The sequence below is a fragment of the Polypterus senegalus genome, chromosome 6, assembly GCF_016835505.1.
Source record: "Polypterus senegalus isolate Bchr_013 chromosome 6, ASM1683550v1, whole genome shotgun sequence".
Lineage (NCBI taxonomy): Eukaryota > Metazoa > Chordata > Cladistia > Polypteriformes > Polypteridae > Polypterus > Polypterus senegalus.
In genome coordinates, this window is record NC_053159.1 from 107,821,411 (window position 1) to 107,847,350 (window position 25,940).

Below are 25,940 nucleotides of genomic sequence, written 5' to 3' on the forward strand. Positions count from 1 at the left end.
ACTGACCTGGGAAAACTGGTTAGAATGAAAACCTGCAGCTAATGAACTGGCCTGAACTTGATAACCCTTGATCCAGTGGCTTATTGTCAGTCGCAAACACCAATTACACTCACTAGCTTGTCTGCAGAATAACAGCAATGTGTTTCCATACTATTTTTTAAACAAGCAAAGTTCATTGTACATAACTTTTACATACTAAATGCCATTCCAAGCCACACTGCAGGTACTTTACAGCTCAAAAACATAGCAGTGAAGTCTAACTTTGGAATACTGCCCACAATGAATGGCACTGAACAAAATGAAGCATTGTTATTTTATACCAAAAACCTAGCCAATCTGGGAAATATAAAACTCATCTCTTATTTACTGTACAGATGTTGTGACAGAGGGCCAAGGCTAACAGTCTATCAGGAGTGAAGAAGAACTGTCAGTAACTTTAACAGACTACATAAGCATCTACTCTGCGGTCTACGGCAGTCTGGAAAAGTTTTGCATTTTAGCCAATGGCCAAACTTTCAGATTACCAAATTAGCAGTCAGAAAGTCACTGCCTCACAGAAGAGTAAAATGATATTTTTAAAAGTCATTTGAAAATCATTTAAATAAGCTACTGCCTTTCTGTTTGTTGCCAGCCTCCCTACAGCCTACCTTAGACTTGGTAAACTCCTTAAACATGGCTGCTAGCGCATCATCTTCAATATCACTGTCTGTCTTGATGGCCACGTTCAGGATGTGAATGGGCTCCTCTTGGGTGCTCTGCAATTTGAAACAAAATAGACATAATATTGGTCTGTGCCTATTACCAAGGTAACAGCACCATTCAGCTTTGATTTGTCGCTATGGAAATGAGATGAGATGAAAGCAAATAACAGGTTTAAAAGAAAAGCCGTCATGTGGATTGATGCCTCCCAGGTGCTGAAACTCGGCCAGCAAGAGCCATGCAGAAATGTTTTGACAGCTCAAGATGATCAGGTCAAAAGCAAACAGCATTTCGTTGTTTTAATCGGTCAGAGTAGTCAGGCAGGCAACCAGCTCTATCCAACATGGCATTGGTCCCCAGAGTAAATCTTCAAAGTAGAGATCTACTTTGTAGTGCTCTTGGTTTAATTTGTTTTTTAACACAGGCTATCATAACCATTCAGGTGAATCCAATGGAGTCTTTTCATCTATCCATCCATTTTTTAAACCTGCTTATTCCACTGCATGGTTCATATCAGTGTTGCGTGAAAGAAAGGACCCAACCTTACATTATAAGCCACACATATGCACACACCAGACCAATTTAGAGTCTGTAATCAACCAAGCACTCGTGTTTGAAATGGGTGGGGAATCCAGAGTACCTGGAAAATCACTCTCATGGACACAGAGAGAATCATTAAACTCTGCATAGGCAATGTCTGAGCTGGAAGTGGAACCTAAGTATCTACAGCAGTTAGGTAGTGGTGTACAATTTGGAAAATACCAATAATGTCAACTTTATTTAATGCTTTGTTTAAGACACACAGGGAGTATATGCATTTATCTTATAATATTTCTAGAATTAAAAGTACAATATTGTGGATATCCACATAAACATGGAATTATCCATGAATTCAGATTGCAGCTATAATGAGAGAATCGGTAAGATACATACTACAACTTTAGGTAGTTCTTCAAACATGCTGCCCTTGCTCACCTTGGTATCCTCTTCACTATATAAAGCAGAGTGGCCTGGATCTGGAAATGTGGGGCTTGGGGGTGGTGAATCCGAAAAGCAACTCATAACATCATCAATGTTTCTAGAAGAAGAACATTTTGAATTAGACAGTGGTGCAGATATAAAGGCATCTTTGATCTATATGAAATGTGCAGCCCTGAGAATGAAAAGTAAGAAGACCAGTTAGGGATCCATCCATGCCTGCTGCCTTTTAGAAAAAAACTAATTTATGAAAAGCAGTAGCACTGCCCTGGTCAAGTGACATAAAATCCAGTGAAGGGGGCAGTGCAGTTTAATTAAGAAGACACAGAAGTGGCTAGGAGTGTCGACATAAAGAAAAGACGAGAAGTAAACAAGTTATGGAAAACAGTGCCACAAATAGTGTAGATGTACAATAGACATTAGAATAAGAAAATATGGGTTTGAAAGTTTGCAGATAGCTAAATTGAACCATTAACTCATACACATATTTTTTTCAAATTCTCACAACTTCCACTTTAGCTATTTGACTTGGCAGATTGTTCCAGATTCCACTGAACATTTCATAAAGTAGTATTTACTCGCTTTCATCTTAAACATGCTTCCCCTTAAATTCAGCAGGTGTCCTTGAGTACATGATTTATAATTTAACTGAAAGAATGTTTCTGGATTCATTTTATTATTCTCTTTGACACTGTGTTGGTGAAATGGCAAACAGTTTGATAGTACAAGAATCCACTATAACGCTAACTGCTTAAGACAAATGCATTCAACTAGTTGGCTACAGGCTATATCTGATCTATGATGTGTCTTTAACACTAGAATCTCTGAAGCCTACGAAAAAAGTCATAATGCTGGGCCGCCTTAAATTCCTTCGCACCTCTTCATCAGCTCTTTGTTTTGTAAAGGTGTTAATCGGCACAAGCAGCCTGCTATCCCATCTCCCCACCAATGCAGCTGAAGTTCTCAACGCAACGTTGTGTCTTTGTTGTGAAAGCGCATAGCGGTCACGGGTCATCGTATCTTTAATTGCCGGCACAACAAATAGATCTGACCAGGCAATTGCTGCTCATGTGAAAAGAATGGAGATAAACGCAATCAACTCAGAGAGGGAGAGGCAAGTTCGTTGTATCATGTGAACGTGACTGAGAGAATAAAACTGAATTAAAAAAAAATGCTAACTTTTACAGGAAGCAATAATTTACACCGGGTGTTACAGACTCAAATTAAATGTATGTTTTTATTATATAATAGTAATAATAATAGCAGTTCACTACTCAAAATGGGGAGAACCCGGGCTCAAACCCGCAAGCTCTTGATTACAAGGCAGCAGGTCTTACCTCTGCACCAGCCAAGCAGACATGTTGGCTTTCTGTCAATTGATATTTGGGCTTGGGTTTTTACTCATTGACAGCCATATGTAAGTTGAACGATTTCCTTTTCTTTGGTTATATTCTTGAATAAAAGCACACTTGTTTTGATATACCTTTTGTGAAAGAGTTAATTTGATATTTGCACTTCAGTCTTCGCACATTATACACTTCAAATCAGCATTTTGTCAATTATTACTATAAAATGAAAAAGGTTTCTGCTTTAATTATGTGCTCAACATTTCTTGCCTCACATTTCCTGTCATCCTACATTTACCCAGATCATTGCAGACATGGAACACACATGAAATGTATGTATTTCAAATAATGATACATTATTTAGGCTAAACAATTCCAGGCATGTCACACCAAGATAAACAGACTTGAGCTGGGAGATCTTCAGCTGTGTCGGTGAGGGATGGAATAGGAGGCTGCTTGCTGCTTGTGCTGATTTATACATTTGCAAAACAAAGGCGCTGATGAAGAGGTGTGAAGGAATTTAAGGTGGCCCGGCATTATAACTTTTTTCGTAGGCTCCAGGGAACCTAGTGTTAACCAGCCCAAACAGTCACTTTAAGCTGTGCCCAGTGGACAATGTTATATCACAGTAACTGAAAAGGGTAACATTAACCACTGTCACCTCATTTTACCTGCAATATAAAATTACGCCTTTTTCAGTTATGAAGCAAACCATAAATAAAACCACTTCAATTTTTCACTTAAAATAGCCAAAATGGGAAAGTGAGGGGTCTTTTACTAGATAGTGAAGCAGGTGAAATTGAAATTGGCAATTTATTATTGTAAAATTGTGTGATGGCTTTACTCAACTTAAATTACAAGCAGTTTATATGCTTTCTAACAGTTGGAGAAAAAGCATGTTTAGCGGTTTACTCATGGTAACAGAGTGAGTCGGAGGTAGGAAATGAACAAGAAACCTTGCGATTTAAGATCCAATCCCTTAGCCACTACACCAGACTACTTGTTCTAGATATCATACTGTCTAAAATAATTCCCACAGACCTTTATCATTAAATGAAAAGAGGAACACCAAACTAATTAAATGTGCAATATAAACCCACAGAGAAGCTCAATATCCCTGAAATAAGGTTTTGGAACAAATGGGTAGCACCTGAGCTAAGTGGTTGGTGTACAAAAGTAAGAAGGTAAAATTTATAATAAGTGAGTGCAGGGTACCAGGTTAATACTGAAACAGAGCAATAGATATATTCTGAAGACAGCAGATTAATGATACTGGGGTTCAATGGGAAAATGGCACTAAAGTAGAAGACAGAAACTGAGAAAAGATAGTCTTGCTACCTACCTGACAAACTCTTCAAATGATCGAAATGATACCATTGCTCCCATGCGCTGGCAAGGTGGGGTAAAGGAGGTGTCCAGCAGCACATCGCTTACACTGGCTACATGAGTCATACCATAGTGATTCAGATTTGAAGAAAATGACATTCTGTGTGGCAACACAAAACACACCATTGAACATCAACATTAAATCAGCAGCGGTTACACAGACTCTGCATTTCTTAAAAGTGAATGTGTGATCTGCAAGTGCTCTGTGACCACTTGAAAAGCATCCCATGACCAGAAGAGTGATAGAAATCTAAAGAGTTACTTTAAAAGAAACATAAAAAGAAGACGGTTACAGCATGGTGTGGGAGCACAGAGCACTGATTTGAGGGCCAACTGTGTGTGAGCTGAGAGGCAATTGGCAAAGAGCATGGCCCAGCATGTTCACTGTGTACTGGCACAAGAGTTTATGAACTGTGAATAGCACATTAACATAAGAGGGAGGTGCTCTGCTGAGTCAGCTCCATTTCTTCTGTGGACCCTGCAGCTTTTCAAATTATTCAGCTTGGTTACCTACATTTCATAATTCAGATCATTCAATTTCTAAAATTTAAACCGACTGCACTTGACTATATAAACAGAAGGTTTACACCATTAATTTACTTACTAATTTTCAACTAATGACATATATAGAAGATATATATAATAATTAGCAATCAACCTTCATACTAACATCTATCTGTATATGGTGTAGACTGGGTCCTCTGCAAGCTCTGCATTGTATGCAAAACCTGAAAAAGTTCTAGTTTAAACAAAACAAAAATGACTCAGTCCTTACATTATATAGGGACCCTTACAATAATCATGTACATTTGTATAAATGACTGACACTATGTCCAGTTCTCCACAACCTCCATACCATTAGCACAATGAACATGCCATAATCCTGTCTGAGTTGCATGGATAATAACATGGGGTGAATGACAGGAGCATTTAATGAATAAAGGTGAAAAGCTAAAGTTGTGGAACTTTGGTGTAGAAGAGATTTAACTTTATGAGACAACAATTAAATGAAGAATTGGGTATATGAAACACAGAAGTTACCTTTTGCTCGAGATTGCCGCTAATGGGACTTGTGATAGCAGTTGGATTAGATCTTTGAAATACAAATAACCAACTTAAATTTTATAGGGTGCCTTTTTACAGTAAACACAGACACACAATAGTTCTGTAGTTTGGTGCTCGGTGGCACACCCTATTGCCCCCTGCTCGCTTCGCTTGCCAATCCCTTTCCCTCAGCCAGCGTTACGTGCTGTTGTGAAGGGTTGGGGGTGGTCAGGGGGCTGAACACACCCCAAGGAGATGCTGCCGCTCTTCCGAAACCCCTCTTAAACAGTTATACAATAGGAAACAAATAACAGTTGTTTTTTTACCTCCTCGTTGCGTGATCTGCATTTCGTGCGGAGCTTCAAAGGTATAAAAGCCTGTACAGCAGCTGTCCTTTTGTCTCACTGCATTGTCTCTCTTGTACCCCAGACATCGTCAAACACTATTAAAAGTCTTTTTGCTATTCCGTTATTTCACCAAGTAATATTTTCCATTTGTTTGCGCTTATGTGATCGTTACTCTCATTTTCCTACTTCCATTAGCTCTAACCTGCTCTGCATGTGTATCACAGGACTTGCTTCCAAAGGCTGTAAGTATGACGTGACTTGACTGTCTTGTGGGACGTGAAGGTGTCTCTCGGTCTCTCTTCAAAAGATCATGTCTCATCGCAGGAAAAAAATTCTTGTATCATCGCAAGTTTTTTTTTTTTTATAAGAGAGAGATATGTTTTGTTTAAAAAAAAAAAAAACATGGACTACAGCGTCATAGTGTGATCCAGAGGCAGTTACTGAACTGACAGTGTTGTGACTTTAGCCACTATGCTGAACTCTTTACAAGACTTTCTCCCTATACAGAATATAACACAGAAAACCAGAATTATTAATATTATATAATGATTCCAACAAAGCTGTAAAATGTGATTCAAGTGCATATTTATACAAGTAGATGCCATTATATGAGATGTTTAAACACTTGTTTTGTGATGTGAACCTGTAGCCTTGTGATTTCTAGTCTAGTTCATTAGCTGCTAGACTGCATTACCATAACTTCAGCATAGTTGCAAGCTCTTATATCATATAATGGGTAGGAGGTCTTACAATGAAAGAAATAATTGGAAGGTTGTTTCACGCATTCAGCCCAGCAGTGGCAGACGAGGCCATGCATACTGTGAATAAACAAATGAGCTCCAAAGACAAGCAAAGAGCAGCAAGTCTGTCTCTAATGCAGAAAAGGCTTTGCACTTTGTGATTAACTCAAAGGGTTTTTCACACATTCAGGAAAATGCAGGTCTCTCTAATAGCAGAAGCATGTACTACTATAAGTTGTACTGAATGAATATGCAGAAAGACTTATCACACAACCAAATAAGCTGTGGCCCTTACACAGACCAAGGTTTGCTCTGTGTGTTTAATCACATAGGGCATTCACACAAACAGAATACAAAGGGGTTAAGCATGCTAAAAACTACATGGAATGAAATCACAGAAGAAATTAACTGGTACAGTACCTGTTAAGAGTGGGGATGTTGCCCCTGCAATTAAACAAAATTTATTAATTATTGGTTAGTGACAGGCAACATTTGTGAGAATCAGATAATTGCAAGCCAGTGGTGTAACTATGGCAGGAGAGAGGGACATAGGTTATTTTCTAGATGTCACTAGTGCCTTCTTCTTTTAAGGATGGAGGAACCAAGAGTATTTGAAATTTTTGTAGAATCCATTCTAAAGTTTTTCAGACTCAAACAGTACTAGGGTGTTGTACCGTGTTAGCCATTATGGATATAGTGAGAAGTTAAGCAAAATGACACCTTTTATTGGCTAACTAGAAAGATTACAATATGCAAGCTTTCAAGGCAACTCAGGCCTCTTCTTCAAGCAAGATGTGAGAAGATCTGAGTTGCCTCAAAAGCTTGCATATTGTAATCTTTCTAATTACCCAATAAAATGTGTCATTTTACTTAACTTCTCAGGCTCAAACAATAAGTACACAGTAAAAGCCAGGAACCACTGGCTTTGTGAACTTCCACAGTACACACAGAGAACTGTCTGCAAAGCTCTCTCCTCATTTAATTCATATAGGACCACTGCCATTCCAACTCTCGTGTATGCATAGCTCTTTTTGTCATCTGCTGTAAATTTCATGAAAAATTTTCTGCATGCAGGAATGAGAGAGTAAGGGTAGACAGCCACAGCCATAAGGTCTGTCAGTAAGGGAGGAAGCACAATATAAAATCAATACCTAACAGAAAAAAAGGTGCCAGTTTCAATTCTGAACTAACATGATCAACTGTGCTGTCAAAAACAAAACACAAAAAAAACGAAAATTTACAAATTCACAAGTCAGCTCTGACTTACCTTTTTAGTATTATCAGCACCATTATCTCTCCATGTGTAGTAGCATCAAATATTATACAGATCATACACCAGGACTAAGATAGGCATTGAAACAGGATGAGATCTTCTTTGTACAACAGGTCTTGTAGTAAACATTGTAGCTACAAATCATAAGGGGCTCTCTCTTTAGCTGGGTCCAGGATGCTCCTTGCTTACCTGTTTGGATGAGAGCTTGGCAACATAAACTGGAATTCTACCACACAGGTGCCATCTTTTAGTTGTCGGTGCTGTACACTGTTCAGTTCATAGGCAATATAAGCTCTGCGTACATATACCTGGATATCAGAGAGTAAGAACGAGAAGAAACATTTCATTAACTAGAATGAGAAAGGGGAAAACTCTACAGAAAGATAGTAATCAAAATTACTGTAGATAAACCACAGAGTGAGAAAGATATTATCACAGACAATATTGCTTGGCTGGAATCCTGAAAAGGGAACAATGGGTGGATGGGTGGAGGGACATGGATGGATGGATGGGAATCCTGGCCAGTTTGATTGCTGGTGCTTTACCCAGTGAGGAGACCATGATTGGGAAAGGACAGAAAGAGACTACCTCATGAGACCATAGATTCCCTCGACTATAAGTTGTACTCAATGAATATGCAGTGGATTCTCTGGATGGCAGCATTCCACTGGTGGAGCTCCCAGTTGTACACTCGCAGGGCAACATAAGGGTGTAACATATCGGTGCCCTACTTGGGTGCCATCGATGGGAGCTTCCAATTAATAATTTTGCACCATTAAGAAAGTCCCACCTGACCCAGAAGTGCTTCCTGGTTGTAACGTTGTTACACCAGAAACACTACCAGGTCTGACAAAAAAAGGAGCCACTTCACCTCACCCAGGTGAGTCGGAGCCGAAAGCGGAGCTAGACAACACTCACCTTGGAAGAGTGGGGGAGAAAAAGAGTTAAACAAGGATCTGCTTTCATTTCCACCACACTAACTTTGGACATAAGGCACAGAATGTGAATCATTGCATTCTGTGAACAGCACATGGCGATATCCTACCAGGCACCAGCAGCACACAGGGACATGCCTTTGTGTCCTTTTTACCATGATGACGCAACAAGTATACACCTGACGAAAGGCAACCCACCCGTAGCTAACCTAACTTTCTAAGTATCCTAATCAAATCACAGACTTTTGATCTAGCTACAAATATGTCTGCTAAACATCCTTTCATTACAGCAGGACTGCTTTTACCTGGAAGCATGCTTACTTTAATTGTAGCTGCTGGACAGACAAAAATCTGTATACATTATATAGATATAGTAGAAGGAAAATAGCTAGAAAGTAGAATGAATTAGACAGTTACAGTTACCATAAATAATGGGGTATATTTAAATAAAATAATTCTTGACTTGCAAGAAGAAACCGAATTTCAGTTTTCAAAGAATAATACAAACTTAACTGCCTAAAACAAAAGAAGTAATCAACAACTAAATTTAAAAGAGCAACAAACTTTGTTATTTTTAAAAAAGATTTGATGACTAAGGCCAGCTGCACATTTTACAGCTCCCAGTCAGACAGCATGTCTAAGTTAACAACTTCAGTTGCTGGATCATGTTGCCTTCAGGATGTCAGATTACACAACTACGAATCACAGGGGATTGCAGACTGCATTACTGCCTCATGACTTCTCAGCATAGTTTCGAATTTAGCAGTAGTATGAGCTCTTCTCCACATTTTGACAGCCAACTGACACACTGCCAGACAGTTCCAGTAGTTGCACAAATGCTTCTAGGTATGGTGAGTTCAGTCATAATCTTTGCCCTTTTTTCCTTTTTCCATTCTACTGTGGTACAACAAACTCAAAACATTAGACAGACAAGCCTCTGTTTGTGCTGTCCGAAATACCCATTTGTCTTCTTTTCTTGTGGTCACATTATACTTCTGAGTGAACTTTCTTTGGTTGTCAGCTCTCACACACACACAGCCCCAGCACGACGGCTTAAGACAATGGAGCTAAATAAGTAAAGGTACTGTATGTGTGCCAAAGTGAATTACTGACTCAAATCCTGATAAGGAAAAACGAATAAACTACCAAAGGAACTTCATTTCCAGGAACCACCAAGACTCCGTTCACTTGGAAAAATGCTTTGTCTTTCAGAGTAAACGGAGAGATTACTTTAACATGGGAACATTTGGATTGGTTGCTATGGGAAAAAGAGAGATTTAAATAAGGTAAAATATAGCAATAGGATATGATTTTTATGGAACAGGTCATTCTATTAAAATGGAGAGATGGGAGTTAATTTTCAAGAACAAGTTATTAAATATAAAAATAAGTATTTTATTTGTAACGAATAAAAGGAATTCAATTAATTCTAAAAACAGAGATTTGATTTTCATGGAAAAAAATTAATTTCATTATTCAAACAAAACTGGTACTTGATTAACCTGCAAGAAAAAAATAGTGACTCAATAACTGATGAGAAAAGTAAATTATAAAGGAGTAATGGACACATGATTACTAAAGAAAAACAGAAACACAATTAACACATTTTCAATTAACTTGTAAAGACAGGGATTAGATTTTCAAATAAAATGTGATTCCAAAAGACATGAATTTGATTAACCTGAGAAAGGTGAGCAAATAGTGACTCCAAAACCAAGAAGAAAATTAACCTGACAAGGAGTAACAAACATAAGACTGAAAGAAGAATGCAGACAAAAATAATATGGATTTAGTTAACTTGGAAAAACAGGAATGTGATTTTCATGGAAAAAAGGGATTGTGATACTTAGAAGACAATAGGTTTGATACCCTGCAAGAAACAATGACTCCCACTACTAATGAATAATGAACACTTGATTACTGAGAAAAAAAAACAGAGACAATTAATATGAATTCAGTTAATTTACGAAAACTGAAATTTGATTTAAAAAAAAAATGAGATTTGGTTATTCAAAGTAACTGGGCCTTGATTAAGTTGAAAAAAAGCTTAACTTTATTATCACAAAGAAATAATTGAAGACAAAACAGAATTACAGACAAGCAGAAGTAATGGACACTTGAGTGCTGAAAAAAAAGAATTGTTTAACAAATGTTCAATTAAATTGGACAAACTGTGATTAGAGAGGAGAAACGGGGACTCGACATCCAAATGACAAATAAGTGATTAAAAACAACATATCAACATCAGAGTTCTATCAACTAGAAACAGGGGCACAATGTAGAAGAAAGTCACAGCAAAGTTTCCATGAAACAGAATGACACACATTCATCTAGTCAGATGTATAATTACTGTACATAAAAATGTATGAATAAATCTGGGAGTACAGGCAGATTCTTGTCTTTTTATCTGTACTATCATCTAAATAGCCAATGAAGTGAGTCTGATCTTGACTAAATAGAAGAAATGTTTTCAAAAATACCTCAAGTGCTGCCATCCTCACCACCTGGTTACTGTGATAGAAAAAGTTGGGAAGCACATCAAAAATAGATGTCTCTGACAGGATGAGTTTCTAAAATGAAAAGAAAGTTGTTTTGATAAAAGAATTGTAGCTTCCTTACTTGAAGAAAAATATGAAATTCCACTCTTTGATAATAAGGTTCAATATCTATCAAAATCTAATTTAGGCATGTGCCAGATGTATGCTGCACTGTAACCTAAAGACTCTGTTATGGTTCTATACTCCTATTTGTACTCATTTAATAGGAAGACTGTGAATCCGAAAGACAGAGAAAGCTATATATGGACTTATGGGGACAGATGTACTGCAGTGAATTGTATATATTTGTAGCAATAACGTAAAAATGTAAACATTCACTAGACAATGCATTAAACATTTTGAAACACTTCATCTACCCCGCGGTTGTACTTTGTGTAGGAGCAGCTCCATAGAGGTGTTATATTTTTACCATAACTCAGTGAGGAATATCTAGGCATCTTATTTCATTTGTGCTTCTGCCACATTCTTATCTCAAAAACGGTCCACTAAGAGTTACCTGTAAGTTCTCGATGCAGAACTGGTGCCCATACATGTCAATAGCAGAAAGAAAAATTGATTCCACCTGATTGTGGCGCAGCTCATATGATGGTAGGTGTGACGCTATCAGGATCTAGGAAAGGAAATTAAAGGCAACTAACTTAAAACAGGCAAAAACACAGGCAGCCAGTACCAGTTATAGTTACTGCTTACAATGGCCAACATCCTCACAGGAGGCAAATGAGGAGTTTTCCACTGGAAGTAAGTCAGAGTGTATCCAAACAGTAATTACCTGTCAGCTTCCATTAAACACTGTGTAATTATTTATTAATTACTGCCTAACTACTTACCAATTAACAGTAATTAACATTAACAAAAACAACATCTGTCTTTGTTCTGTATGCTTTATCATTTGTTAAATTAATTAGACACTAGCTACTGATCCTACGGCCTGCCACTCTAGAAAACATTTGAGTGCCAGGGGGCTGAAATCCTCTTTTCATCTGTGACAGAAAAGTCCCTTATTGATCAGCAATGACATAGTACTGATGAGATGGACAGCACAGAGTTGAGCAATGGAACCCTGTTGATCTAAACCCAGAAAGGCCATTGGAAAACTCTGACCTGCTCACCTATAAGAAAGCACATATTGCCTTTAGGAATGTCAATGGCACAGGAGACCAGTAACCAGTTGCACTAATTAAATAAACATTTGTTACATATGGATTGCTTCATCCGAATCACAAAAAAAAACTACTAAGCAGAGACAGAGCTCATTGTGGTTAGGAGATGACATTGCGGTTGTGGGCTTTTTAATGCTATTTAATGAACCTATTATGTTATGCACGACTGCAAAACCTAGAGAGTCCATTTTAAGTTTACAATTTTTTTTTTTCCTTTGCTACAGTAGCTCCAACATCATCACTGGCATAGCTCGATTTTCTTGTCTACCTTGGTTTACAGTAAACATTATATTTCATTTGTCTATCCAATTGTAAATTTTATACTAAACTTAACTGAATAGAACTCTGGGTGTCTAGTCATTCACCGGACTTGGTGTTACTGATAAATGTAACAAACTGTTGCATGCTTATCTAAATCATTTATATAATTTAAATGACAGATTGCTACAAGGATAGCATGCTTTACTTGTCCTCAAATAAGCACAACTTGAATTCACTACCTCACTCAAATGAGCACTACCTTATATGACTAACTGAGTGAAATGCAACAACCTGTCTTTTAATAGTGCGGCACTTCTTTAAATATTGTATCAAACTGAATGCATCTGAATGGTATTACATACCTGCCGAGCACGCAGGGCCACCTTGGCATTGGTCGTCTTGCTTAGTTGTGTCAGTTCAGTGAGGATAGCCATGAGTTCATCAGTTAATGTGGGGTCACGGCCGCACAGTTGGTCCTGATTGTTGGAAAAAGAAAGGAGAACAGTTACCACTGGAGATGGGAAAAGAAATTAGTACGCAGTGGACCAGTCAAAAAATATTACATTGTTAAGCTACAAAAATGTCCTGGAAAGCCTGGTCAAACACAATGTGCTTTACTTTGAATAAGTGGATCACTGGATACAGCTGCGAATTCTATTATTTCAGAAAGAACAGGACAAGTTAAAATTCCTAGAAAACGCGTCCAGTTACAGAAGACATATCTTGCAGATTAAAAATAAATAAAACATAATATCCCTATCCAAGACATATAATTGAAACAAAAAAAGGGCTGTATTCATTTAACAAAAACCCAAAGCATGACATATTAATCCCAAGGGAGGACTGTGAACAGTAATAGGTTTGCAAAATCCACTCTCTGCATATATCCTATAGAAAAAGGGGAACTGTTTGACCTATGGGACATAAACAGGCAGGTAGGCGTTGGACATCAGACTCCGAGTTTGTGGAATTACATTTTGCTACTGACACTGTGTGAGCAAGTCACTTAACCTTTCTGGGTTTCCTTTTGAAAAACAAAAAAAATTAAATATAACCAATTCTATCTCAAATTTTGTAAGCCGCTTTGGAGAAAAGTATCAGCCAAATAAGTAAATGTAAACAGCCAGATGTGTGCTTGTGTTCAGTCTGAAGATGGACCATTAAAAATTCTATCAAACCAGAGCCAAGGATAAGACACTCAGACCCCTGACCTTCAGCTTACATAATTTGGAGAGACAGCTGATTTGTACAACTTGAGAGTTGCACACGCTCCGGTCCAAATCCACTCAAAGTCAAAACTCTTTAATTTGCATATGGATATATATGGTTCAGGTTCAAATTGTTACAAGATGGTGTGGTGGGCAAAAGGAAATTAGAATTGGATTATAAGCAGGACATGAGGAGCTATAATATCAATGCATGTATAGTGTATTTAATAAAACTGGAAAAATTGTTTATTTAATGTATTTGTTCCAATAACCCAGCCCCCCAAACCAGTGTGTTTTTTCGTGCCTGTCCTAAGCCAGGATAAATGGGGAGGATTACATCAGGAAGGGCAACCGGTGTAAAATGTTGCCAGATCAATATGCAGACAACAATATGGATTTCCATACTAGATAGGTTGAGGCCCAGGTTAATAACAGCTGCCACCAGTACTGTTAGCCAACAAGGTGCTGGTGGAAATTGGCCTACTGTTGTTTGAAGAAGGACAAGAAGAGGGGGAATGTGTGCCTGGAGGCAAGGGGAGAAGATGAAGGTAAAGAGACTGGAAGTGAGGGGTAGGAACTTTGAATGCTGGCAGTATGACTGGTAAGGGTAGAGAGTTAGCTGATATGATGGAGAGAAGGATGGTTAATATATTGTTCGTGCAAGAGATCAGATAGAAGTGGAGTAAGGCCAGATGGATCAGTGGTGGGTTCAAATTGTTCTACCATGGTGTGGATGGGAGGAGAAACGGGGTAGGGATTATTCTGAAGGAACAGTATGTCAAGATTGTTTTGGAGGTGAAAAGAGTGTCGGACAGAGTGATGATTATGAAGCTAGAAACTGAAGGTGTGATGATGAATGTTATTAGTGCATATGCCCTACAAGTTTGGTGTATGATGGATGAGAAAGAAGATTTCTGGAGTGAGTTGCATGAAGTGATGGACAGTGATAGTGTACCCAAGGGAAAGATAGTGGTGATTTGAGTAGATTTCAATTGACATGTTGGTAAAGGGAACAGAGGAGATGAGGAGGCAATGAGTAGGTATGGTGTCAAGAAGAGGAATGCAGAAGGTCAGATGATAGTGGATTTTGCAAGAAGGATGGATATGGCTGTGGTGAAAACATATTTTAAGGAAGAGGGAGGAACACTGGGTGACACACAAGAGTGAAGGAAGATACACACAGGTAGATTATATCCTATGCAGGAGGGTCAGTCTGAAAGAGATTGGAGACTGCTCATGGCAGGGGAAAGCGTAGGATGGTGACATGTAAGATGATGTTGAATATCAAGAAGAGGAGTGGAGTAAGGACACAGCCAAGGATCAAATGGTGGAAGCTGAAAAAGGAAAACTCTAAGGTTGAGTAAAGGAAGATTTCGGGAGCTGGGAGGCTTAGAAGAGTTAACAGACAGCTGGGTAACTACAGCAGAAGTAGTAAGGGTGCCAGCTAGAAGGGTGCTTGGTGTGACATCTGGACAGAGGAAGGAAGATAAGGGAACCAGGTGGTGGAATGGGGAAGTACAGGAGAGTATACAGAGGAAGAGGTTTTCAAAGAAGAAATGGGATAGTCAGAGAGATGCAGAAAGTAAACAAGAGTACAAGGAGATAAGTCATAACGTAAAGAGAGAAGTGGCGAAGGCTAAAGAAAAGGGGTATGATAAGTTGTGCAAGAGGGTGGACTCTAAGAAAGGAGGAAAGGACCAGCACCAATCGGCTAGACAGAAGGACTGAGCTGGGAAAGTTGTAGAGCAGGTGATAAAGAATAAAGATGGAAACATACTCACAGATGAGGAGAGTGTGTTGAGCAGATGGAAAAAGTACTTTGATTTATGAAGAGAATGAGAGAGAGAGAAGATTGAATGAAGGGGAGATAGTGAACCAAGAGGTGCAATGGATTAGCAAGGAGGAAGTAAGGACAGCTATGAAGAAGATGTTGGTCCAGAGGAGATGGCAGTGGAGTTTTTAACCAGATTGTTTAATGCAGTCTTGGAAAGTGGGAGGATGCCTGAGGAGTGAAGAACAGGAGCAGCCAAAAGAAGAAGAAGAATGTATTTGTTCAAATACAATGAACCCAGTTTTGGAGTTGCAGAGTTCCTGAGCCTTGCCCACCAGCACTGGGCACAAGGACAGAACAATCCATGGACAGATCACTAGTCTGGCATTGGCCACAAGTCCTGTTCAAATGCATACTCATTCACTTACATTAACTGATTTGCTCATTCAGATTATGAGCGGTGTGAGAGGTGCACCCAGACAATTATTTTAAAATCGGTCTTAAAGATTTGCTTACTGCATCATTAAAATTACAATTCTTAAGACAGGATGCAGACACAGGACAGGGCACAGAAAAAAGTAATTAATATAATCTATTATAATGCTGTAATGCTTTACGTTAAGGCCTTTTGAAGGTAAATGCAAAAAAAACCTTGAAATAGAAAGCATGCTTTTATTGCAAAGCATCTAAGTGGCGGGCAGTATAAAACATCTCTATATGAAATAAGGCTTGATTGTATAATAAAATGTCAGTTGTTTGACTTTGTTATGGGCTGGCACTTAAGTTTACAAATATTCATTTATCTTTCAATTACAAAACCCTAATTTACCCTGTTAAACTTATCAGTGCTCAGACACCAAAGGGCACCTAGTGTCTACGAGAAGCGTGTGATATTTTAATTCTGAAGACGAATAAAATGACATTAGCCTTTAACTACATAGCACTTTAAACCTGTGGATTTTGAATTGTTTGTTGCACTTGCTTTGACTTTATAGTTCTAGATTTTAGAAAGGGCAAAATCACAAAGCATCTTTAATCTGGTTTTGGTAAGGGATAAGCCCTGAAGTCCAACTTCTTTTTTATTAGTCCTGAATGCTGAGATGGTCCTTCCTCAGTCTTTAATGTTCTTCAAAGGAACTGGGCATGACTTTGTTCAAATGGCGTTGACAACACAGGCTCATCTCACAATGCTGTCTCCATGAATGCTTTTGAAGGAATTTAGTCATGAAACAAAACGATAAACAACTTTGGAAAAGTTCTAATGTATTGCCATTTAAATAACTATGTTGTGGATGATTTAAAACTATAAAACAACACACCTAGCTGCACTGCTACATCAACTTGAGCCATGATTATAATGATAAAGTGTCTACTGGTATTTCTCTTCTCTTGTCTTCAGCTGTGTTTCATGGATTGACAGAACATGGAAGAAGCAGCATTCAGGAGGTAGGTGCTTGCCTAGAGTGTTGTGCATATATGTTAGAATGTCTAGGGTTGGATGTCTAACTGAACCATGTCAGCAAGACTAGGAGTTTGTTTCATTCTAAGATGTGCATCAGGCTGAAATTCTACTTCCCCCTCTTCTCCAGTTTTCAATTTTTTGTTTAAAGGACCTTCCTTAATGCTTGAAAGATGTGCATTTCTGAATTAGTTCTGTAAAGAACACAATATAATGTACTTATTGCCATGACATTATGGTGTTCCCTGGCATGTTTTCAGCATTTTTATAAGCTTTCATTGTTTATTGTAATGGGTGCTGCCATTTTTATATTAGATTAGATTAACTTTATTAATCACAAGGGAAACATTTGCTTTAATGTGGACGTGGACATGTTGTTTACTGTCAAGGTCCCAAATGAAGCTACATGATTTGCACTGCACAGCATCTGACATTACAACCCTGAGAAGATTTAAAATGGAAGCAAGAAACTTCAGTATCTTGGGATTATTACATTAAAAAAAACAACACCACCAAATGATCTTTTCCAATTACAGTCAAATGGCTAGCAGTTTATGTTTGGGACCCCTGCTAAATTCTTTTGGATTATAATTTCAGGCTTGAGTTTTGGTTGCTAGATGTATGCCCTTCTTGTAATGAAATTAGGCCTGTTTCCCTGATGATTATTTTTGGTTTGTAACTCAAACACGAACACTATAGTCTTTTCCACCTCATTAATTTTTGCCCCTTTTGGGCACCCCAGCTTTTCATTTTGGTGTTAATAATTACATGTGTGTTATAGAAGTGTGACAAAGTGGCTGTGGTTGATCTTGGGATGGATTCATGTGGACATTGAATCATAAGCAATACATTCTTTTTCTCTTGTCTATAGAAACTACTTTTCCCAGATAACTTTTTTCACTGCCACTATTAATCTGTGCTATTAGCAGGGAGTATTTATATTAATGGATTTCTGTATTTGTCAACAAAATTACAAGTTGATCATTAGAAAAGAAGGATTTCAAATAGAGTTGTCTTCAGTTCCTTCTGCGAAGAAGTGATAACTCAGCCAGCTTTCAAAGAAAGGCTATGAGATTTATAGTTTGATTTCTTCCACAGAATATGTGACCTCTTAGGGTCGGAAGTGTAGTGTTAAGATGAAGAAGTAGTGAATTGGTGGGATTACCACTGCTATATTTAACACCTCGTCAGACCAGTAACACTATTTTTTCTTTGCCACTTCTCTACAGATCTCTAAAAAATCCTTGCTGCTTCTACTAAAAAGAAAAAAAAAATGAATGACCTCTATGGCAGAATCTGTTGACCTTTTGGACAAACGTATACCCAGAATAATGCTATATGCACCCGATAAACAGACAGGGTGAAAAAGTTGCATCCACAGTGCAAACTGTAATAAATATTATTTTCAGGAACCCATTTCCAGGGTTTAGTAGAAGGATGAAGAATTGTGATGTGCAATTTGAAATGCACTTGCACTCAGACACCTGGAGAGCTCAGGCAGAGGGGCCGCGCCTTGCAAGGGCCCAGCACCTCCATTGCACCCCCATGTAATTACACACTTGAGTGGCTGGACTCTGAAGAAAATTGAAGGCCTGAGCCGGAGAACAGCTGACATTTTCCCTCCCCATCACTGGGGCCTGATTACTTGAGAAATGAACAGGCCCCGCTCGCCGCTACTTCACAATTCTCCCAGGAAATACAGCTTTGTGTCAGAGTAATGAGATTCTTAGTTACAATCACTGAGAAAAGGAAAAAAAAAAAAAAGAAAACCAGTATACAGCGCCTAGCGTTTCCAAATTAGCACTTCTCAAAACATTATAGGAGGTGGGCCAGCTTGGCACCTGTGACAGCCATTAAGCCAGCCTGGCTGGGGCCTAACGGCAAAGTCTCCATAATGACGTGCTACTTAATCATTTCTTTAATTTTCTATAAAGATTGCAGCCTGTAACACCACCCACCCCTCCCCCACTTATGGGCCTATTTTAATAGTCACATTTGTTTCCTATAATAACAGTATTTAACAAAACAAATGCAATCACTGAAAAGTGTCTCTTTGTCGGCACCTTCCCCAAAGACTCATTATTTCCTATTAGGATGATGGTGGTGGGATGGGGGTATGTGGAAATGGTCATTGCCCCACAATCTCATAATCAAAGGTGCACACAGAATTATTATTATTATTATTATTTTTTTTTTTTAAAGGAAAGGGACATTTTAATTCTCATTTTTTCAACTTTGCGTTTAGAACCTATTCACAAAAAAAAGTCTACATATGGCAGCTGAAGCATCACATCACATTGAGGGAATACTTCTATACCTCACACAGCTACATAATACTTTACCACACAGTGTTCATCTCATCTGGCCAGTTAAACATAATTAAAAACAGTGGCCATTTTATACGGCATTAATGTCTCAGACTAAACAGTAGGAACAAGGATAGGAATGTGCCGTTGTCAATGCCCAACTCTAGATAGATAGATAGATAGATAGATAGATAGATAGATAGATAGATAGATAGATAGATGGATAGATGGATAGATGGATAGATGGATAGATGGATAGATAGATAGATAGATACTTTATTACTCTATGGACTTCCTTCAGACTGGTGGGCAAATACCACTTGACTCAATCACCACTAGACTCATATTGATGCTATCCACATTCTAAATGTTTAGGAAGCCAACTTTGTGATCCAAGATGTGACCTGCTGCTCATTTATTGTAGACAGCCAATATAAAAATGTACAGTGAACCCAAAATGTTTAGCAGAGGGACAATATCTGATGATGCTGAGTATCTTCTGGCCCTGTCTCCTAATGATTAATCAATGCGTCCTGATCTTTAGCACATCCAGTACAATCATATTTGAGTATGTCTCTGTTCATTGATGATGCCCAAGCTGTTTTATTCTACAGTTTCATGTGGTTCAATGAACCACATTGTTATATTCTATAAAAATAACACAAAATAGTGGCTGGCATTTCCATCCTTAAGAACATAAGAAATTTTACAGACTTAGAAAAACCACTTTGTTCATATAGCTTGTTAGTACTCTAAAAGTTACATTGTCCCAGTGTCTCATCCAGAATGAACTACAATAAAATATCTGCCTCTATTTAAAAATATAATAGGATACAATGTAAGCATATTTATAGAACATTGCTTAACTTCATACCCGCTGAGCCTGCTAAGTATTTTTGTCAAATTGCCTGTCAGAGATTGAGCATCTTTGACCAAGCATTCTCATGTTAATGGAAGAAACAGCACACTGTGTGATAAATAAAGCAATAGCTTTGAATACCAAATATATTTTGCATTACTCTCACTTTAACACACTTATTTGGAAGACAGTACGCCCAAATCTGAATCTTACCAAAGACGATAAAAGAGAAAACATTCACATCCCCAAAGCTAAGCCAGCCTGGCCTGTGTGAAGGCTTGTTATTTTATGGGTTATATTGGAAGTTTTCTTTGTTAAACATAAGCTAGAAAGAACATACTACTTACAATCAGCATGGTGACCAGCAAGTTCTTCTTGGTAACCTGAGCATGGGAGAAGATGTAGTTCAAGACACTGGACATATCCCCTTTGTTTTCTTCCCTCAGGGTGAAAACACACTTGTCATAGTGGCCTTAAGAGAGAAAACAGGAGACTCACTTTCAATACATTGACTGTGTTTTCTGGTAAACTAAATAAAGTAATATCCTGCAAATAACAAAAAATCTTCACATTTTCTGATAAGAAACATTCGGAATACAAGTAATTGTACAGTATAACTCTATATTAATTAATAGAAGAGTATTACCTGTAAACATATTCTGATTTTTAATGAACTGGCCTCCCATCTAGTGCCTCCATTCAACATCACCCAGGATAGGTTCTAGCCTACCATGATTATAAATGGGTTTGAAAATTGATGAATTGATGCATGAAAATCTTGGATTGTGTGCCGCATGTTTCACAGGCATATTTACTACCACTTGCATCACCAATAGGATAACTGCACATAGTGTTGCCTTAACCCTTAAAAATAGTTTGCCACTTCAATGAACTTAACTAATCTATCCATTACCAGTCTTTAAACTTTCATCCAACTTTATTTAGTCACATAAGGAGGTAAACAAATTTAACTGAGTGGCTACAAAGTGTATGTTGCACTGTACAGTAAGATACATTTACATTTGAATGCTCTCAAATAAAATTGTGCTCAGTATCTACACAAAATTTTAAAATAACTCATTGTGACTGTAATAAGAACGCTCTATGCCCTAGAAAACATTTCCGATCACACTTTGTGGATAGCTGTGAGCATTCTTAAGTAGACTCTCAATGCTTTTTTTAGTCATGTTTACATAAGAAAACATGGAATTTGTCTACTAAGTTGCATCCAATAACAGAGAAGAGCCAAGCAAAATGACACCTTTTATTGGCTAACTAAAAAGATTCGGCCTGAGTTGCCTCGAAAGCTTGCATATTGTAATCTTTTTAGTTAGCCAATAAAAGGTGTCATTTTGCTTGGCTCTCTACATTCATAATGGCTAACACGGTACAACACCCTAGTACTACATCCAATAAAAGACATTAAATAAAACAAACAAATAGGGTTAAGACAGGTTAAAACTTACCTAGAAATTGTAAAATATTTATATCATTCAAAAACAGATTATATGTTAATTACTTCTAGCAGTGTGACAGTCTATACAGTATTTACCTAAAATGGTTACATGATACTATACATATGAAACCTGGAATTTTGTATTATTTCCCCTATTAAAAACACATACGGCACCGAGAAAAAAGGAATTTCTGGAGCCATTTGTGTGTGTTTTTTTAATAGTAGGGTATTGTACCGTGTTAGTCATTACGGATGCAATGAGAAGTCAAGCAAAATGACAATTTTTATTGGCTATCTGAACCGATTACAATTTGCAAGATCTTGCCGAAAGAGTGGGCATTAGCTGCCTCGAAAGCTTGGATGTTGTCTTTTTTTTTTTTAAATCTTCCTTGTTTTACTGGTTAAGTTATGCATGCAATGAGTGCCTGTGATCAGTTGAGATTATTTCCAGTTTTTTTAACATTGCCCACTAATACACACTTGCCAGTTTGTCAGACTACTAAACCAATCAATGAATCAGTAAGTAATGACAGGCAGAATCACTCTGCAATAAAAGGGCAACAATGAGGTCCTTGTCCACTTAAAATAGTCTACAGAAGGAGAACTAAGTGCTGGCTGAATTTCCAGTATGCTTTTTGTATTATATTCCAATTACATTTATTATTTAGAGTAGTTCCAAAATATTTATATTCAGGCACGATTTCTACCTCCTACAGAACAATGGGTAAACATGCAGATTACTGCCCATTAAAGTCAAATATAATTTCTTTGCTTTTTCTGACATTCAGAGTACGACAGTTCCTGTTGCACCAGTTTGCCAAATAGTCCACTCAATTTAAATAATGGCTTTCATCCTCCCTGCATATGTATTCTATCAGCATACCTGATAATGGAACACTGGTTATTGTTCTCTCTCAGGTCACTTGTGTAAACAATAATGGCGACAAAAGGTCCCTGTACTTGAGTGAATAACTTTTGAAAAAAATGTCTTTTACTTTGACAGTCTATAAAAAAAAAAAAAAAAAGACCTGAATCTATCCACCTTAATAAAAGTATAAATGTCTGTGTGTCCATCCAGCTACTACATCTCTGTTGCATACCATCTGGTACAGAATTCGTTATGGCAGACCACAGGGTACAGGATATGTAAAAAGCAGTGCTAATGTTTGTTATGTGCCACCAGTTGGACAGTAGAGACATAGCAACCAAGTGTATGAACTGCAAATGTTAAAGCACAAGTCTGCATTGATTACTTACAATTTAACCCATCTTAGACATGTAGCACAGCTAGTATTGTAATAAACTGGTTAACATTCATACGGTTTAGTTTCTCAATCAGTATGCAAGGCTGGATGATACTGAACACTGAAGAAAAATCCCGAAATAATGCACCGACATATGAACTAAGCTTATTTAGAAAAGTGTATATTTGATGTAGGATAACTAGCATAACACCTTTGATACTTCTGTTTGCACAGTAATCATATTGGTAATTATATCAACCCAAAATTAAAACTAGGAGGTCAAAGTATTAAAAAAGAAAAGGGATTTTACATAAATTTAAATGATAAAATGGAAGGGTGACAGTTATGGAGAGATAGTTCATTATTCAAAACAAAAAAAAACCTCAAAACCTATAACCACTCAGGGCTAACTACAATATATTGTTTTCTTCCTGTCTACTATGGAGCTACTTACAGTACTATAATTGAACTGTATAAATCTCTTGTTTTAATTTTCTGTACAACTCCTGTTTCTCTGGCCTGTTTTCATCTTTCCATTTATACTATTTCTAATTCCGTCAACTTGAAGTAAAACAGGCTTATGGCCACGAAGGCCTTTAAAGCCCTTGTCTGAAACAAGTTCCCTAGAAAATCTAGACACTACTTCTGGGTTCAGTAAAGGACCAAGGAACCCATAGGGTCATCCTGTCCAAGTTCTAAAATGGCCCCAAGTGTCCCTAAAATTCTGGACCTAGAAGCTTGTTAAGAGCCATGCAACTTCCTGGCTATCTTGTCCATTAGAATCAATTTTATAATAAGTTGTTTTGTTCCCCATGTCTTTCTAGTGCATCCAACTTGCTTTGCTGCTTCTGGAGCAATTATAGGTGCAGCACCTTACATAGTAGTGAGTATGATAACAATGCCAATACACCTTCCATGTAAGCTTCTTATGGCTGCCCTGCACTATGGCAGTGTCATGTAGAAATTACAGCCTCTGTTGAGAGCTATCTCAAAAACGAAAATTAGGTTTGTCAGATTATGTGTTGACATGTAACAAATAACCTGATAAAACTGTCAATATGTTTTGTGACATAAAGCATTTAAATTCAGGGAGTTACCTTTACAGGTAATGCAAGTTCTACCTTCTTTCACTGTCTTTAAATAATAACATAACATTGTCTCACCCAATTAATCTAGTCAAAAGTGAAGCTTACACCAGCATTATTAGGCACAAGACAGGAAGCAATACAAAATGGTGCAGCAGTTCATGCTGAAGTTATAGTAATAATAATAATGATAATAATAACACATTTTTAAAATATGTTCAAAATGCTTAATACTGATAAAACAAATTCCTTGTTATAGATTATTTCATTCCAGTTAATACAAACTTTTAAACTGATAAATTATAAGATGATGGCACAATGCTTCATGCTGCTCTCTTATAGACTAACTGACCCAAGAATAACTCTCAAGCTGAAATGTCACAAGAATGGTGTCTGTATTTTTTCCGTGTGCCTGAGTGGGATTTCTCTGGGTACTCCAGTTGTACTTCCATGCCCTAAAGAGGTGTACTGTCTGAATAACTGGCACTTCTAAATTAGACCAGTAGGGCTGTGTGCAAGAGGATGCCTGGTGTTGGTCTGACCTCCCATTTATGTTGGTTTCTTACCTGGGAAAGGATCAAACTTCTTATGAACCTTTAATAGAGAAAGTGGTTCAGGAAATGGATAGATGAATAATTATTAAAAAAAAAAGTTTAAAATTATCTATCAATTATTTGGATAGGTATGCACCAGAAACTGCTATTAATCCTAAGAATTTAACTAGAGTTCAAGAATAATACTAAATAAAACAACAAGAGTATAAGTAAATATGTTTATTAGCACTTGTAAATAAGAATGTCATTGTACTCTGTACATTTGACAATAATAACCCTACAAACCTGTACACCAAAGTTCTTGTTTGCTGAAAAATGAATGTAACTAAGACAGTATTTAAATGTATTCAAAGAGATAGGCCTAGGTACTGTATATTTCAATAAGACAATTAAATAGCCATTGCTAGTTAAGCCAACTGACTAACTTATTTGAAACCTTGTAGTTTTGGCATTTTTTAATCTGCTTTTATTTATATATCATGTTTGAAGTCCTTAACTCTAAAACTCTAGAGGGAGAAAGTTATGAAAGATGGCAGAAGAACAGAGACACCGATTGCTGTTGGGTACCATGTACTTATGCATATTAGATGGCGTCTGGATAGCTAATCCACCTTAACTGTGGTCTTCCCATAAGGCTTCACCAAGTACAGTGCTGAAGTTCAAGTAACAGAAAGCACACCTCTTCTTTCTTGCATTTTACATGGGGATATGTGTGTGTTTAATTCTTTCAAAAATTATTCTTTTCATCTGCATTTCTCTTGTTGAGCCATTTATTGTTTTTATTGATACCAAAATCATATGCTGTGGACTGTGCCCGGCAGTTTATCCCGGCCAAGTCCCCCAAGCCGCCAGATGGAGCCCTCCCTGCAGTATGGAGGTGCCCCTAGGACCAGCAGGGAGTCATGGACTATGTAGTTTTTATCCTCAGCCCTGCTGGATACCACAGGGGCCGCAAGTGGGAGCTGCAGGGAGGACCAAAGACTTATTTTTGCACTATGACCCGGAAGTTCGTCATAGGAAGAGCGACGGACTTCCGGGATGAAGAAAAGTACTTTTACCTGACCCGGAAGTGATACAAGATCACATGGATTGGGGATTGGGAACACTTCCGGGTCAGGGAATATAAAAGGACTGAGGGAGCTCCCAGACGGTGAGCTGAGCTGGGTGGTAGGAGGGCAACGCGTCTGGGAGTGGAGGATTGTTGATTGTTGATTATTGATTTATTATTGTGATTTATGAATAGTGTGGAGTGGAGGGTGCTTAGTGCACAT

General features: G+C 37.8%; 1 protein-coding gene across 5 annotated transcripts in view; it reads right to left on the reverse strand.

Annotated features, from left to right (window-relative positions):
* acaca (acetyl-CoA carboxylase alpha) overlaps positions 1-25,940 on the reverse strand; it is a 187,890-nt gene that overhangs the window by 104,462 nt on the left and 57,488 nt on the right. For 3 of the 5 annotated variants that reach the window (XM_039756717.1, XM_039756719.1, XM_039756716.1), the window contains exons 24-32: positions 20,678-20,802; positions 13,090-13,203; positions 11,803-11,916; positions 11,229-11,318; positions 8,003-8,121; positions 6,961-6,984; positions 4,366-4,509; positions 1,675-1,777; positions 648-755 (exon numbers count right to left, since the gene is read on the reverse strand). In XM_039756717.1, the coding sequence (XP_039612651.1) occupies positions 648-755; positions 1,675-1,777; positions 4,366-4,509; positions 6,961-6,984; positions 8,003-8,121; positions 11,229-11,318; positions 11,803-11,916; positions 13,090-13,203; positions 20,678-20,802 (941 nt within the window). The remainder of the gene's footprint in view (positions 1-647; positions 756-1,674; positions 1,778-4,365; positions 4,510-6,960; positions 6,985-8,002; positions 8,122-11,228; positions 11,319-11,802; positions 11,917-13,089; positions 13,204-20,677; positions 20,803-25,940) is intronic. The other 2 variants (XM_039756721.1, XM_039756718.1) reach the window with 1 other exon arrangement.